The following is a 17,890-nucleotide window of genomic DNA, read 5'->3' on the forward strand; positions in this document are numbered from 1 at the left end:
CTATTAACACATCAGGTCATCAGCAGCTGCCTACATTTTAAAACATTATTAAACAAAGGGAGAAATTTCCAGCACACGATAGGAACATGTTATTATATGTAAAAATCTCCAAGTTTATTGTTGTGTTATTGAAAGCACCCATGCAAACAAAGATTACCACACTATTGGATTTGATTAAATAAAAAACCTCACTACACTCACCGACAAAACTCATCTGTGTCCTGATGATCATCTCCATGAAGATAAACTAATAAATAACGAAGCTCCCGTTTGGCATCATTCAGAGCCTGCACTCATTGGGAATGATAAATCATGGTTAATGAGTGTTAAAGCTGTACAATAATCTTCCTATTTGAATGGGAAAATAAGTATCAAAATAACTAACAAATTTTGACATTGTAAAATTATTTTAAGACTTTAATGCAGAATTTTTTAACCTATTTTGTGCTGAAATAGCTCGGGTAATCTAGAAATTAACATGTATGTTTAATGGTTCATGGCATTAAAACAAATTTAGCTAGCATCTTAACTTGAATTCAGCTTAGGACACAGAACTGTTGTTTGCTTATGCAACCAAAATAAATCCCATCTGCCTTGCATGACAGGGGTTACGTAATATTTAGTTTCATTGAAAAATCACCCATGTTTCTACTCTTAATTATTATACAAACCCACCCTTGTGTTCGTTAGCAAGATGAATTCCATGAAGTAAAGAAAAACCCTACTAATACCTATTGGCAGATCAAATTGAAAGAATGGTTCATTTGACCAGGACATCCGAGTCTCAGCTAATTTCATAACTGGGGTCTGGTCCACAGTGCTGTGCAAATATTGGTCTCATGAATGGAAACTAGATGACAGATCTGTTTATAACGTCAATCCGATGATTTAACCTTGTATCTATAAAATTCCTGCAGTTGCAGGAGTAGGTCCTGGTTGATCATCCAGTAACACGTTCCTGCTTTCTCCCCATGTCCCTTAATTCCGTTTGCCCCAAGAGCTATAGCCAACTCTCTCCTGAATATATCCAGTGAATTGTCCTCCAATGCCTTCTGTGGCAGAGAATTCCAGATTTACAACACTGGGTGAAAAGGTTTTTCCTCATCTCAGTCCTAAATGGCCTAGCCCTTATTCTTAAACTGTGACTTCTGGTCCTGGACTCCCCCGACATCGGGAACATTTTACCTGCATCTAGCCTGTCCAATCCCTTAATAATGTTATGTTCTATAAGATTCCCTCCTCTCATCCTTCTAAATTCCAGTGAATACAAGCCCAGTCCATCCATTCTTTCATCATATGTCAATTCCGCCATCCCAGGAATTAACCTGGTGAACCTACCCTGCACTCCCTCAATAGCAAGAATGTCCTACCTCAAATTAGGAGACAAAAACTGCCGTTGTAAAAAAATTATATGCCCTTCTTTTTGTTTAATAATCATAATAATAATAATAATAAACTTTATTACGGACTCAAGGTCCAGACAAGGGGCAACATTACATTAAAAATGCATTGCATATCAAATATCATAAATATATATAAAATCATGGTATATCACATAAAAACATCATAATTTATATTTAACAAAAACCCACAATACTTAAGTTAAAAATCCAGATTAAAAGATGATCAATGTCCTACAACGAGACAACGATACCAGTGTCTCCACAACTGGGATTCGTAGCGTGTAGTGCTAACCCTTATCTTTGTCAAGGCCACAATAATCACATTTTTAGAGTCATTTATCCTGCAAATGAATTTATACATGTGGTGTCTTAGGATAGCTTCTAAAGTACTGACTCCTGCAGCCACAAACATATTACTGGCACTACACCATCTAGGTTGCCTTAGCAGTGTTCTCATGGCATCGTTATATGCCACCTTTAGTCTCTGCATACTTGTCTTTAAATAGTTCGACCACAGGTGCGCAGTGTAGAGGGGTGTGCAGTATGCTCTAAATAGCGACATCTTCACCACATCTGCACACGCACCAAATTTACACAAGCTATTTAGTCAGAAGGCTGATACAATTCAAGTGTTCCAACAGCACAAGAATGTTGATGTAGAATGGATGCCACATCAAACACACAATCAGAGAGCACTAATTTTCAGTGATATTAAGCACGTTCTGATTTCTTGTGTGGAATACAAAAAGAAATTGAATGAAAATTAACAGAATTGTAGAATAACATTAATTATGACAATTGTGGATTCAGAAATTGCACTTCAACATGGTTTACCAAAACTATGAGGAAATATGTTTGCAGAGCTGAGAGTGGATAGAAGTTTAATTAAAATGTTGAAATATACTAAGAAAAAGATAAATGAGTATAACTGCAAATTACTCTCACCAGCAAAAATTTTAAGAACCCACATAAACAGACATTTGTACAAACCTGACTGTACGTTCCTTGATAAAAGACAGGATGGATCCTTCCATATTGTTCCTCAAAATTCCGAACAAATGCAACTACATCTCCAACCGGGTCAGTAACTCGGCTCCGAGGATCTGGCCGAATAAATCGTATAGCAAACCTGTACAAAACACAGTTTAAATGCAGGATCGCTTTTTCAAATGTTTATGTTTAAAACAAAATCACTTTGTATCCTACCTAAAAATGTCCAGTAGCGTGTAATAGGTGAATCGGAATGGAAGCATTATCAAGTAATAACTCCATCCTAAGAGACCCTGAAAAATTGAACAGGTTTCATTAATACATAATGGATAAAATTACATAAACTACATTTGGTGGCATATCAAACGTTGAAAGTTCAATATAATTCAACATACGTGGCTTCATCACAGTCTGCCAACCCATAAAGAATACAAACTTCTATTACATACATGGAAGAAAGCTTTTGCAATTCACGCAAGGCTTTTGACTTGTAAAATAATTGCCCTTCAATAACAACTAATTTCCTGAGGGTCCTTGCAAACCCAAAGTAATCTACTAGCACTAATGTCAAGATTTATCCTGTTCTGTCAAGTCTATATGTTAAATACATTTAGGGTCACAGAATTATATATCTTACATAGCACTGAACTGGGTTTCAGGGCCCAACTCGTCCATGCCGACCAAAATGCCCCATCATAGCCAGTTCCTGTGTTTGGCTCTCTAAAACTTTCCTATCCATGTACCCATCCAAAATGTACCTACCTCAATTATTTCCACTGACAGCTCGTTCCACATACACACCACCACCCTATGTGAGAAAAAGTTGCCCTCAGGTTCCTATTAAATCTTTCCCCTCTCACCTTAAACTTATGCCCTCTAGCTCTCAATTTTCCCTGCCCTGGGAAAAAAAAGATTGCATTCATGATTGCATTCTATTCCCCTCATAATTTTATCAACTTCAATTATATCACCCCTCAGCCTCCAGCACTCCAAACAATAAAGTCCTAGTTTGGCCAACCTCTCCCTATTGCACAAGCCCTCGAGTAATAGGAACGCCCTCGTTAATCTTCTTTGCACTCTTTCTAGCTGAATGGCATCTTTCTTATAACAGGGTGACCAAAACTAAACAAAATACTACAAGTCGGCCTCACCAACTGTTACACTTCCATACTCAATTTCTAGACTGGTGAAGGCAATGTGTCAAAAACCTGTGTCGCCATCCTATTTACCCATAACGTCACTTTTGGGGAACTAAGTACTTGTCATCCTAGATGTCTCTGCTTTAAAACACTCCCGAAGGCCCCACTGTTCTTTGTAAACGTCTTGCCCTGGTTTGACTTCACAAAACTCAACACCTTATGCTTATCAGAATAAAACACTTATCATTCCTCAGCCCACTTGTCCAGCTGATCAAAATCCTGCTGCAATTCTTGATAACCATTGTCACTAGTCTACGGAACCACCTATTTTAGTGTCATCTGCAAGTTTACAACCCAACGGTATGAACACTGAATTCTCCAATTTTAAATAACACACCCTTCCCCCTCCTCTTTCCTGTGCCTCCTCGCCACACCAGTGTACACCCATTTCTTCCACATTCCCACCCCTCCTCCACCCACAACATCCACCTCGTGATATATGCCTCCCTCTAGCTTCATATTTCTTCTCTTCTTATCTGCCACCGTTTTCTTTCCTTTTCATATCTAGCCGTTGCCATTTTCTCCACCCATCTGTCATTCAAATGCACCCCCTCTCACTTGCCAGGCTTTAACTTGCACCCGTGTTTAAGAAAGAACTGCAGATACTGGAAAAATTAAAATGCTGGAGAATCAGTGGATGAGGCAGCATCTATGGAGAGAAGGAACTGGCAACGTTTCGGGTCGAGACCCTTCTTCAGATTTTCAATGGCACGGTATATGCTCCAATTCAATCTGAAGAAGGGCCTCGACGCGAAACTTTGCCAAATCCTTCTCTCCATTGATACTGCCTCATCCGCTGAGTTTCTCCAGCATTTTTTGTCTAACTTTTATCTTGCTCCCAACTCTTTTACAGCTATCTCCACTCTCCCACCATCAGCCTGACAAAGGGTCCCAACCCAAGAGGTCCTCATCCATTCCCTCCAGAGCATGACCAGCCAGCACTGTGTTTTGCTCAAGATTTCAGCATCTGCATTCCGCGTGTCTCCAATTTACTAATCATGCCTTCTACATTCCCATCCAAATCATTGCTAGAGATGACAAACAGCTATGGCCTTAGCCCTAATCCCCGAGGCACATGACTCATCACAGGCAACTAATCTGAAAAGTAATCTTCTACAACTACCCTCTGCTTCCTACCTTGATGCCATCTAGTTAACTAGCTCTCCCTGGATCTCATGTGATTAACATTCTAGAGCAGCCTACTATGCAGAACGCTATCAAAGGCCTTGCTCGAGTTTGTATACACTGCATCCACAGTCCTCTTCATCAACTTTCCATGTTACTTCTTTAAAAATAATCAAATTCTTAAGATAACTTCAGACACAAAACCATGTTGACTAATCATATTCAACTGGTCTTCCGAAACAACAGGTGCAGGAGTAGGCCATTCGGCCCTTCGAGCCAGCACCGCCATTCAATGTGATCATGGCTGATCATCCCCAATCAGCAACCCGTTCCTGCCTTCTCCCCATATCCACCGACTCCGCTATTTTTAAGAGCCGTATCTAGCTCTCTCTTGAAAGCATCCAGAGAATCCGCCTCCACCAACCTCTGAGGCAGAGAATTCCAGACTCACGACTCTCTGTGAGAAAAAGTGTTTCCTCGTCTCTGTTCTAAATGGCTTACTCCTTATTCTGTGGCCCCTGCTTCTGGATTCTTAAACTGTGGCCCCTGCTTCTGGAATGTATACAAATGTATATCTTATCCCTTAAAATTCTCTTAAATGGCTTTCCTACCACAGATGTTAAATTTACTAGTCTATCGCTCCCAAGCATTTCTTTGAACAAGAACTCAAAGAAATAAGATACGAGCTGTTCACAAGATAGCATTAACATTCAATGCATCTTCAACTACCAAAAGAAATAGTCCATCATTTTAGTAACATGGGATTACAGGACAAGCACCGTCGGCAAAATAAATCAAATTTAATTATAAACTCAACACATAACTGATATACAATTTCAATCCAATGATTATTATTAAATAGAACTAAAATAATCAAATAACTAAAATGTACTCACCCTGGGCTGTGGCCTTGAAACTACATAACTATACACCCTGTGGTCAGCTGTGTGGACCTGAAGCGGACGAGAAGAAGGTGGATTGAAGACACTGGGAACTCCTTCTTGCTCATTTAGCCTATCCTGAACAGCTGCCTAGAAAATAAAATGGGATGGATGGTTTGGAAGAAAATTTTAGATTATGAATAACTCATCAAAATTCCATTGAATGGGACCGATTTATTCACCCAACACAATATAAAGTACAAGCCTTATAACAAATGCACCGTTCATTATGTCAATGTCTCCTACAATATTAACATTCATGCATCAGAACAAAGAATCATCAGATCATATGGCAGAATTTTACATTTAAATTACATCAATCCAAAGCCAATGATAGTTTGTTTTTTTATAGTCATAAAATAAGAACACGTTTCATTTTTACCTCAATATTCCATTGATGCTGTTCCAGTGTGCGTCGACATTGGTCCATTGAATCAATACCAGTCAAGTCCTATAATGAAAAATGTCGTAAGGAAAAAAAGGTTAAATTGAAACAGCACAGATAGTAACATTGCATTCAATTCCATTTTTCAATGGGACGGTATATGCTCCAATTCGTCAAGTTATTGATATTGTTAATTATGTTGGTTCTTTGAAACAGTTTCCTCTTATTTGCATCCAAAAGTCATCTTCTGTTCCCTCTTTGATTCACTGAAGTATTTAATATCATTAATTTAGTTGTCCCTAATTTGTCCCACTGCTTATCCAATAGACAGTTTGGATAAAGAGATGTTTCTGCCAATTAAACATGGAAAAATCAAACCCTCTGACTTTACTACAAATTTTTTCCTGGAGGCGAGACTACAGATGCTGGAATCTTGGGCAAATAAAGTGCTGAACAATCTCAGCAGGTCAGGCAGCATCTACGGAGGGAGTGGATGGACAGATGACATCCCGTTTCAGTATCCTTCTGCAGACTGACACAATCGTGGGGGGAGGGTGACCTGGAAAAGTGAGGGGTGAGTGGGGCAAACCCTGCAAGTAATACAGATGAATGGGACCGTGATTGGCAAATAGGTGGAGATAACAGATGTAAAGGAGACAAAAGGGTGTCAGATAGGGAAAGGGAGGGAAATATAAAGCAAGGGGAGAGGGGGGAGAGTGGGGATGAAAGGGAAATTAGGGTCAGGAATGGGTGGTGAATGTATGTACGAGGGGAAAAGAGCAGGATGACTGGGATGGTGGAAGGTATCGGGATAAATATGCTTGCACTGAGGTGGGGGAGTGTGTAGGTGGTGAGACTGGGGAAAAATAGAGTGGGGTTGGGGCGTATTTCTTGAACCAGCATATTTGGAGAACCAGCGGGCCTTGGTGGACAGATCACAAGTGTTAGGCAAAAGAGTCACCTAATTTATGCCTCGTCTCACTGATGTACAGGCCACATCTGGAGCAATTAATGCAAGAGACGAGGTTGTAGGGGAAAAAAAATGAACCTATGTTTCACCTGGAAGGGCTTCTGGGATCCTTGGATGGAAGAAAGTGAGAAGGTACAAGAACAGGTCCGACAAGATATTCTTGTAATATCAGGGGAAAGTGCCTGGGGAGTGGACGATTTGGGTTGGAAAAGTCTAACAAACCAAGGAGTTGCAGAGAGAGTGGTCTCTATAGAAAATAATGGAAAGGTGTGGAGATGGGAAGATGCGACTGGTGGTGGAAACATGTTGGAGGTGACAGAAATGTCGAAGAACGCAGACTGGTGGGTTAAAGGCAAGGGCCAGGGGATTACCAGGAGAGCTGAACTGTGGAAAACAGAGGAGACATAGGCGAGGATCATCCACGACTGAAGGGGGACGCTGAATGTAGAGGGCATCTCGGATGTCCTACAGTGGAAATCCTCATCTTGACAGTGGAGACAGAGATTGAGAGCAAGGGATGGCTTTGCAGCAAGGGTGGAAGTTAATGGATTTACAGTAGACATCTGTAGGCTGTCCCATGATGGAGGCATAGAGATCGAGAAAGGGAACAGAGATGCCAGAGATAGTCCAAGTGAATTTGAGGACAGGGTGGAAGTTAATAATACAATTGATGAAACCAATGAGATCTGGACGGGTACAGGAGGCAGCCCCTATGCAATCGATGATGTAGCAGAGAAAGAATTGGGGAATGTTGCCAGGGTTCGTTAGGAACAAGGAACAACATAACCAACACAAAGACAAGCATAGTTGAGACCGGTGCAAGTGCCCCTGGCTACACTTTGACTTGTAGCAAGGGAGAGAAATTGTGAGAAATTGATGGCAAAGACATGTTCCACCAGGTGCAGGAGAATGTTAGTTGAGAGGATTGATTGGCTCTGTTCAAAGAACCAGAAGGTCATGCGTCCTTTCTGACAGAGAGCAGAGATGTAGAGACTGGACATCCATGATAAAGATGATGAGATGGGGACCAAGGAAATGGAAGTTATTGAAATGGTGGGAAGCATATGAGGTGTCCTAGATGTGGTGGGAATGGACTAAACAAGGGGGCACACAATAAAAATTGAGGTATTTGAAGAGTGTTTAGTGGAGATTCTAATTCCTGACCCTTTAACTTTCCTCTCACTAGCAACTATCTGAAATTAGGCAAGGCCATTTGCAACACGGGCCTTGTTTGCAGTTCAAGCATATACAGTTGAACTTGCAACCACTTACAGTGCCCTCAATAATGTTTGGGACAAAGACCCATCATTTATTTATTTGCCTCTGTACTTCACAATTTGAGATTTGTAATAGAAAAAAATCACTAGTGGTTAAAGTACACGTGCAGATTTTATTAAAGGATATTTTTATACATTTTGGTTTCACCATGTAGAAATTAGAGCTATGTTTATACATAGTCCGTCCCCCCCCCCCCCCCCCCCCCCCGTCCCCCCCCCCCGTCCCCCCCCCCCGTCCCCCCCCCCCCCATTTCAGGGCACCATAATGTTTGGGACACATGGCTTCACATGTGTTTGTAATTGCTCAGGTGTGTTTAATTGCGTCCTACATGCAGGTATAAGAGAGCTCTCAGCACCTAGTCTTTCCTCCAGTCTTTCCATCACTTTTGGAAACTTTTATTGCTGTTTATCATCATGAGGACCAAAGTTGTGGCAATGAACGTCAAAGACGCCATTACAAGACTAAGAAACAAGAATAAAACTGTTAGATAGAGACATCAGGCAAACCTTAGGCTTACCAAAATCAACTGTTTGGGACATCATTAAGAAGAAAGCGAGCACTGGTGAGCTTACTAAGCTTACTAAAACTTACTAAAATAAAGGGACTAGCAGGCCAAGGAAGACAACCCACAGCTGATGACAGAAGAATTCTCTCCATAATAAAGAAAAATCCCCAAACACCTGTCCGACAGATCAGAAACACTCTTCAGGTGTGGATTTGCCAATGACCAGTGTCCGCAGAAGACTTCATGAACAGATATAGAGGCTATACTGCAAGATGCAAACCACTGGTTAGCTGCAAAAATAGGATGGCCAGGATACAGTCAGCCAAAACGTATTTAAAAGAGCAGCCACAGTTCTGGAAAAAGGTCTTGTGGACAGATGAGACAAAGAATAACTTATATCAGAGTGATGGCAAGAGCAAAGTATGGAGGAGAGAAAGAACTGCCCAAGATCCAAAGCATACCATCTCATCTGTGAAACACGGTGGTGGGGGGTGCTATGGCCTGGGTATGCTGCTGAAGGTAATGGCTCACTTATCTTCATTGATGATACAACTGCTGAGGGTAGTAGCATAATGAATTCTGAAGTGTATAGACACATCCTACCTGCTCAAGTTCACCAAATGCCTCAAAACCCACTTGTCCGGCGGTTCATTCTACAGCAAGACAATGATCCCAAACATAAACAGGGTCTGATTAGGAACAGTCAACATGGATTTGTGCCTGGAAGGTCATGTTTGACTAATCTTCTTGAATTTTTTGAAGAGGTTACTCGGGAAATTGATGAGGGTAAAGCAGTGGATGTTGTATATATGGACTTCAGTAAGGCCTTTGACAAGGTTCCTCATGGAAGGTTGGTTAAGAAGGTTCAATGGTTGGGTATTAATGGTGGAGTAACAAGATGGATTCAACAGTGGCTGAATGGGAGATGCCAGAGAGTAATGGTGGATGGTTGTTTGTCAGGTTGGACGCCAGTGACTAGTGGGGTGCCACAGGGATCTGTGTTGGGTCCACTGTTGTTTGTCATGTACATCAATGATCTGGATGATGGTGTGCTAAATTGGATTAGTAAGTATGCAGATGATACTAAGATAGGTGGGGTTGTGGATAATGAAGTAGATTTTCAAAGGCTACAGAGAGATTTATGCCAGTTGGAAGAGTGGACTGAAAGATGGCAGATGGAGTTTAATGCTGATAAGTGTGAGGTGCTACATCTTGGCAGGACAAATCAAAATAGGACGTACATGGTAAATGGTAGGGAATTGAAGAATGCAGGTGAACAGAGGGATCTGGGAATAACTGTGCACAGTTCCCTGAAAGTGGAATCTCATGTAGATAGGGTGGTAAAGAAAGCTTTTGGTGTGCTGGCCTTTATAAATCAGAGCATTGAGTATAGAAGTTGGGATGTAATGTTAAAATTGTAGAAGGCATTGGTGAGGCCAATTCTGGAGTATGGGGTACAATTTTGGTCGCCTAATTATAGGAAGGATGTCAACAAAATAGAGAGAGTACAGAGGAGATTTACTAGAATGTTGCCTGGGTTTCAGCAACTAAGTTACAGAGAAAGGTTGAACAAGTTAGGGCTTTATTCTTTGGAGCGCAGAAGGTTAAGGGGTGACTTGATAGAGGTCTTTAAAATGATGAGAGGGATAGACAGAGTTGACGTGGATAAGCTTTTCCCACTGAGAGTAGGGAAGATTCAAACAAGGGGACATGACTTGAGAATTAAGGGACAGAAGTTTAGGGGTAACATGAGGGGGAACTTCTTTACTCAGAGAGTGGTGGCTGTGTGGAATGAGCTTCCAGGGGAGGTGGTGGAGGCAGGTTCGTTTTTATCATTTAAAAATAAATTGGATAGTTATATGGACGGGAAAGGAATGGAGGGTTATGGTAAGAGCGCAGGTATATGGGACTAGGGGAGAATACGTGTTCGGCACGGACTAGAAGGGTCGAGATGGCCTGTTTCCGTGCTGTAATTGTTATATGGTTATACTGCTAAAGCAACAAATGAGTTTTTCAAAGCTAAACAATGGTCAATTCTTGAGTGGCCAAGTCAATCACCTGATCTGAACTCAATGAGCATGCCTTTTATATGCTGAAGAGAAAACTGAAGGGGACTAGCGCCCAAAACGAGCATAAGCTAAAGATGGCTGCAATACATGCCTGGCAGAACATCACCAGAGAAGAAGCACAGCAACTGGTGATGTGCATGAATTGCAGACTTCAAGCAGTCATTGCATGCAAAGGATGTGCAACAAAATACTAAACATGACTACCGGGTACTTTCATTTACATGACACTGCTGTGTCCCAAACATTATGGTGCCCTGAAATAGGGGGGAATGTATAAACACTGCTGTAATTTCTACATGGTGAAACCAAAATGTGTAAAAATGGCCTTTATTAAAATCTGACAATGTGCACTTAGCCACATGTGATTTTTTTCTATTACAAATCTCAAATTGTGGAGTACAGACAAATAAATAAATGATGGGTCTTTGTCAGAAACATTATGGAGGGCACTATAACTACAAGACCAAAATTAGCTCTACCCACCTCCTTGGCATAGTCAATTGTTACTTTACCTCAACTCATCCACTGCAGAAGAACTGATCTGTGTTATTGTTACTCTTATGATTTGCTGGCCAACCTCTGGTTTAATTCTAAAAAAAAAATCTTAAATCAACTAAAAGTCTGCTGTTAATTAATACCTTAACTTGACCTGGACTTATTCACCTTTCACTCTTGTGCTGACTACTGTACTCATGTTTCGAGACAATAGCTCAATTTAAAATCTTGCTTGCAACTTTCAACCTCTAATCTCCTCCAACCGTGCAAGGCTTAAAGATATGTGCTCCTCCATTTCTAGCATCTTGTGCAGTCCCATTTCAATCTTGCTCTATCACCAATGGCTACACTTGGCTAACACTCAGCCATTGACCCCAAATTCTGAAATTCACTTTCTCCTCTTCCTCCTCATAAATTCTGGTTTATCAAGCTCCTTGAAAACTAATTCTAACCAAGATTTTGGTTACCTGTTTGTTAAGTTACCTGTGTAGCCAAGCTTCCACAATTTTAAACTGGTGAACACTAGTGTTAAATGTTTTGTGTAGGAAGGAACTGCAGATGCTGGTTTACACTGAAGAGACACAAAATTCTGGAGTAACTCAGTGGGTCAGGCAGTATCTCTGGAGAAAAGAAAGCACCCTTTTTGGCACTTAGAGTCGAGACCCATATTTTCCGTCTACATTAGGGCATCTTAAACTGAAAATACTATTATTTATCCTACATGAACATTGGATGTGTCATGTACGTTTAAGATTAAAACTTAAGATATTTTAAAATTGGCAGTTTAGAAACATTAATACATTATCAGAATTGTCTTATTATTTTCGTGCTCTCCTAAGATATACAGAAAACAGCCCTGTCTCCATAACCATTCCCTCCACCAGCAGTAACAGAAATCTCCTTCTGCAGTTACATTGGCAATTCACGACTCTCACTTTTTGATGCACAAGATCAAATGAGATTTTCCATAGCACTACTTAAGATCTGGATACAAACCTAGGCAATTGAAGTCCCCCTTATAATGTAATTTAATCTGCTTTACCAACTAATTCCATAAACACTTCTGAAGTGCTCCTTCATGTAATATTTTTGCTTTCAGGGCATCCCCAATGAGTATTACTGTTCAAAATAAATTAGATTAAAACAATATTTAATATACCGGGATTGTAGCTTGATTCTCATATTCATTCCATTCAAATGCCGGTTAAAACATACAAAAAGTATTAAAACTGTGAACTAAATTGAATGCTTTTGAATATGTATAGAATTTTAAATTAAAGTTATAGTAGTAATACAAGCACCGCATAGCGTGCTAGTTATGCATCAGCTCCATGACGAACCTTTGATGATTTTCATTGTCGGAAATATCGTCTTTAGACAATTATCGTCCCGCAAAATAAAAGTTGAATAGGTTACAGTTAACATTTGTTGCCAGGTAATGTTTACTCAGTACTCATGGTGAAATAAATTGATGCTACTTTTTCAGATGCTCCTTGCTTAGGATCTTTGAACTAAATTTGCCACTGACAAACTGATGAGGGTGGTATAAATCGTGTCATATGGGGGGCTTTACCATAAAATGTTCAGTACAGAAAAATGCCACAGGTGCAGACTTCAACGTTTCGGCATGATTAAATCAAGCTAACAAATGAATTAAAAAGTGGCCTGCAAAAGCAACCCGTGTCACTTTAAGTGGTATAACGTTAGATGAACAAATTCACCTGAAACTGCAACAGTTTCTCTGTCTGGTCTTGCGTTAGTTCCTCTTCATTGCCAGGCGCCGCCATCTTGCACTTTGCGATACAGGCCTGTGCGGAAGTAGATGATCTTTGGGTAGTCACATTCGTGAAACGCAAAAAATAAAACTACAGCCCGAGAGAGAGAAAAAATCAGCTCCTGTCCTTGCGCTACGACTGGAAAAGCGCACCAGGCATTTGTGCGTGTCCGGATTTGGATTTTAATGCATTTGTTTGCCAGCCAGTGCGCCAGTGACGGAGGGAGCCGAGGCTCTTCGGTGACTGTCGGGTCCTCCTTACGTCGACCTCGGCCAAGTAGGTGAGGAGCGGAGCGGAGCGGCAGGGATGATGAAATGCTGCTCTTCGCAGACGGGGGTGTTGAGCCAAGTGCAGGGAAGGTGCAGGCTGGCGGCGGCTCCGCACCGATGGAACGCGTCCGGATCCGGGCCCGCGTTCTAGAACTACGACATGGGAACGCGCCAAAATTCGGAGCTCCACTTCTACCGACACGTGTCCCTCCGGAAACATTGGCGGACGGAGGCCAATAGCACACAATGTGGTCTTGAATTATTAACCCGGGTGGAGAAAAAAAATTAGAATGAGAAATAAAATAAACATAGGAAATGCTGCAAAAATAAAAGTCCGAGAATGCTTTTTGCAGATGTTGCTTGAGTTTTTCTAGCCTTTTAAAGAGTGTTTTACTGTCATATGACCCAGACATTTATTCTCGTTTATTATATTGTTTACAGGGCATTATGTTTACATATTATGTTGTACTGCTGCAAGTAAGAATTTCATTGTTCCATCGGGGACAAATGACAATCAAACACTCTTGGCAGAACAATGTTGTTAAATCAAGGACAATGCGAAGTACGCACGTATTGCGAGTATTTAAAATTATATTTGTAACCATTTTTTTAAAAGTGGAACTGGGCAACCTCTGACACTTTAAAAGAAATAATTACTTTGGTTACATTGATGCGTGGCTTGTATGTTAAAGAATAAAAGCAATAAATTCAAAGAAGATGTTTCTAGCATTTATGTCGATGTCGGGATTGAAGTAGGTAGAATATTGCTCTCAATGGCCTTTAGTTAAGCTACAGTCCCCTCCATAATGTTTGGGACAATGACCCATCATTTATTTATTTGCCTCTACTCCCCAATTTGAGATTTGTAATAGAAAAAAATCACATGTGGTTAAATTGCACATTGTCAGATTTCATAAAAGAGTATTTTTTATACATTTTGGTTTCACCGTGTTTATACATAGTCCCCTCCCCCTCCCCCTCCTATTTCAGGACATAATAATGTTTGGGACACATGGCTTCACAGGTGTTTGTGATTGCTCAGGTGTGTTTAATTGCCTCCTTCATGCAGGTATAAGAGAGCTCTCAGCACCAAGTGTTTCCTCCACAAAGCAATGGGATGAAGAGCGGAAAGGACGGTGGTTCTACAGAGTCCAGAGGAAAGTGGGAGAAATGAGATGTGCAGGAAAAAACAGAAAAGAGGAGACAGTAATCTCAAGAATTAGATTTGGACACACTGGTCTGAACAGTACACTTTTTATAATAGGCAAGCATAATACAGGTAGATGTGAATACTGTGGGCAAGAAGAGACAATAGAGCATGTCATTGTACATTGTGAGAGGTATGAGGAGGAGAGAGAACGGATGAGTGAGCAGTTCAGAAAAGAAAGAATACAATTTGATTTGGTAGATATTTTGCAAGGAAGTTCATATAAGTGCTATCAAATCCTGTTGCATTTTCTTAGGGTAACCAATTTGTTCGGAAGGATATAGGTTATTAGTATATGTAATGGTGTTGTTTGATCCACACTCCATGCCAGTTGGTGGCGGTAATGCACCAAAAAAGTTGTTTGCCAACCGCCAAAAAATACCACATAGAAGAAGAAGAAGGAGAGTGTTTCCTCCAGTCTTTTCATCACCTTTGGAAACTTTTATTGCTGTTTATCATCATGAGGACCAAAGTTGTGCCAATGAAAGTCAAAGAAGCCATTATGAGACTGAAACAAGAAAACTGTTAAGGGCCTGTCCCACTGTACGAGCTAATTCAAGAGCTCTCCCGAGTTTAAAAAAATCAAACTCGTGGTAGGTACGTAGAATGTATGTAACGGGTACGTCGGAGCTCGGGACGTCTCTTAGCGGCTCGTAACGCTAACGGCAGGTACTCGGGAAACGCGGTAAGCTCGTAAAGACTCGTGAAGATTTTTCAACGTGTTGTAAAATGTCCACGAGAGCCCCGAGTACCTACGAGCGGCTATTACCGTAATTTTCCGAGTTCGATTCAGGGGAAACTCGGGAGAACTCTTGAATTAGCTCGTACAGTGGGACAGCCCCATTAGAGACATCAGCCAAACCTTAGGCTTACCAAAATCAACTGTTTGGGACATCATTAAGAAGAAAGAGAGCACTGGTGAGCTTACTAATTACAAAGGGACTGGCAGTCCAAGGAAGACCTCCACAGCTGATGACAGAAAAATTATTTCTACAATATAGAAAAATTTCCAAACGCCTGTCCAACAGATCAGAAACACTCTTCAGGAGTCAGGTGTGGTTTTGTCATTGACCACTGTCCATAGAAGCCTTCATGAACAGAAATACAGAGGCTACACTGCAAGATGCAAACCACTGGTTAGCCGCAAAAATAGGATGGCCGGGTTGCAGTTTGCCATAAAGTACTTGAAAGAGCAACCACGGTTCTGGGAAATGGTCTTGTAGACAGATGAGATGAAGATTAACTTATACCAGATGGCAAGAGCAGAGTATGGAGGAGCGAAGGAACTGCCCAATATCCAAAGCATACCACCTCATCTATGAAACATGGGGGTGGGGGTGTAATGGCCTGGGCATGTATGGCTACTGAAGGTACTGGCTCGCTTATCTTCATTGATGATACAACTGCTGATGGTAGTAACATAATGAATTCTGAAGTGTATAGACACATCCTATCTGCTCAAGTTCAAACAAATTCCTCAAAACTCAATGGCTGGCAGTCCATTCCACAGCAAGACAATGATCCCAAATATATTGCTAAAGCAACAAAGGAGTTTTTCAAAACTAAAAAATGGTAAATTCTTGATAGTGGCCAAGTGAATCACCCGATCTGAACCCAATTGAGCATGCCTTTTATATGCTGAAGAGAAAACTGAAGGGGACTAGCCCCCAAAACAAGCATAAGCTAAAGATAGCTGCAATACAGGCCTGGCAGAGCATCACCAGAGAAGACACCCAACAACTGGTGATGTCCATGAATCGCAGACTTCAAGCAGTCATTGCATGCAAAGGACATGCAACAAAATACTAAACATCACTACTTTCATTTATATGACATTGCTGTGTCCCAAACATTATGGTGTCCTGAAATGGGGGGGTCAATGTATAAACACTGCTGTAATTTCTACATGGTGAAACCAAAATGTATAAAAATGTCCTTTATTAAAATCTGAGAATGTGCACTTTAACCACATGTGATTTGCTATTAAAAAATCTCAAATTGTGGAGGACAGGGGCAAATAAATAAATGATGGATCTTTGTCCCAATCATTATGGAGGGCACTGTATAAAGCAAAATCAATATGAAAATCCATCAAAAGTGCATCATGAAGGGCATAATTGATAGAATCAAAAATCAGATAAAGCAAAGGATATCACAATCTTGAGATCTCTATAATGTTAAATGAATGACATAACTACAAGGTTCTTTTTTTCAATATCCACTGTCTATTGGTAGCTAAAACATTCTGTCTCAGGGAACCTGATAGAGAAGAAAAACAGGGAGTCAATGTTTCATAAGTGATGAGGATGGTCCTCAATTTGTCCTTACACTTCACTCCTAACCTTTTGGTCACCTGCTGCACTGTGTTGAAAGAGTGGGGTGTGGATGGGTAGGTCTGAGCTGGGCCTGATCAAGGTGGCCATTCATAGATCCAAACTAGGTGTAACCAATTTGCTTAATCGTTCTGGGTACCAGTCTACCCTCCATAACAATGGCCACACGCCACAACTACCAGTATACTTATGGCTTCCTTGTGTACCCAAGGTGTTGGGGAACATTTTTGACATGGAGCAAAGTTAAAAGTTTTTAATTGTCATATTTACCGAAACAAATCAATGAAATTCTTACTTGCAGCAGTACAGCAGGTTTGTAAACATAATACTCAATAGATAACATAATAAACAAACAATAAAAAGTTTAATAAATATATAAAAAAACAATTTAGTGCAAACAAAACGTAGCCTTGAGTCCCAAGTGCAACCAAACATTTCATAGTTAAAAGTTTAGTTAGTGTTCAGAGTTCAATGGTCGGCGGGAAGAAACTGTTCCTGAACCTGGAAGTTGCAGTTTTCAGACTGCTCTTCCTTCTTCCCGATGGCAGGAGTGAAATGAGAGCGTGGCTAGGGTGTTGTGGGTCCCTGATTATACCGGGGGCCTTTCTGAGGCAGTGTCTCCAATAGATAACTTGAATGGTGGGGAGGTCAATATACATAGTGGACTGGGAAGTGTCCACCACATTTTGTAATCTTCGTTCCTGGACGTTCGAGTTGCCAAACCAAGTCGTGTCAACCAATCAATATGCTCCCTATCTTACATGTGTAGAAGTTCAAGAGAGAATTCGTCAACATACCAAATCTCCTTAATCATCTACGGAAATAAATGACTGTGAGACGTTCTTGCATGCATCAGCCCAATGTAAAGCAATGGGATACGGCCCAACGCAAATTGGAGGAACAGAGAAACAGAAAAATAGGTGCAGGAGTGGGCTGTTCGGCCCTT

At 40.8% G+C, this 17,890-nt stretch overlaps 1 protein-coding gene and 1 long non-coding RNA gene across 2 annotated transcripts in view; one reads left to right on the forward strand and one right to left on the reverse strand.

Annotated features, from left to right (window-relative positions):
• faf2 (Fas associated factor family member 2) overlaps positions 1 to 13,624 on the reverse strand; it is a 33,384-nt gene extending 19,760 nt beyond the window's left edge. Inside the window, exons 1-6 of the mRNA XM_033029489.1 lie at positions 13,082 to 13,624; positions 6,041 to 6,109; positions 5,614 to 5,748; positions 2,610 to 2,686; positions 2,394 to 2,532; positions 202 to 287 (exon numbers count right to left, since the gene is read on the reverse strand). Of these exons, the coding sequence (XP_032885380.1) occupies positions 202 to 287; positions 2,394 to 2,532; positions 2,610 to 2,686; positions 5,614 to 5,748; positions 6,041 to 6,109; positions 13,082 to 13,147 (572 nt within the window). The 5' untranslated portion in view covers positions 13,148 to 13,624. The remainder of the gene's footprint in view (positions 1 to 201; positions 288 to 2,393; positions 2,533 to 2,609; positions 2,687 to 5,613; positions 5,749 to 6,040; positions 6,110 to 13,081) is intronic.
• On the forward strand, positions 2 to 16,155 carry LOC116978372. The gene is made up of 3 exons (XR_004413449.1): positions 2 to 15; positions 7,253 to 7,256; positions 15,865 to 16,155. It is a non-coding gene; the product is annotated as an uncharacterized LOC116978372 (long non-coding RNA).
• Positions 16,156 to 17,890: the final 1,735 nt, after the last annotated feature.

Source organism: Amblyraja radiata, chromosome 11 (genome assembly GCF_010909765.2).
Source record: "Amblyraja radiata isolate CabotCenter1 chromosome 11, sAmbRad1.1.pri, whole genome shotgun sequence".
Lineage (NCBI taxonomy): Eukaryota > Metazoa > Chordata > Chondrichthyes > Rajiformes > Rajidae > Amblyraja > Amblyraja radiata.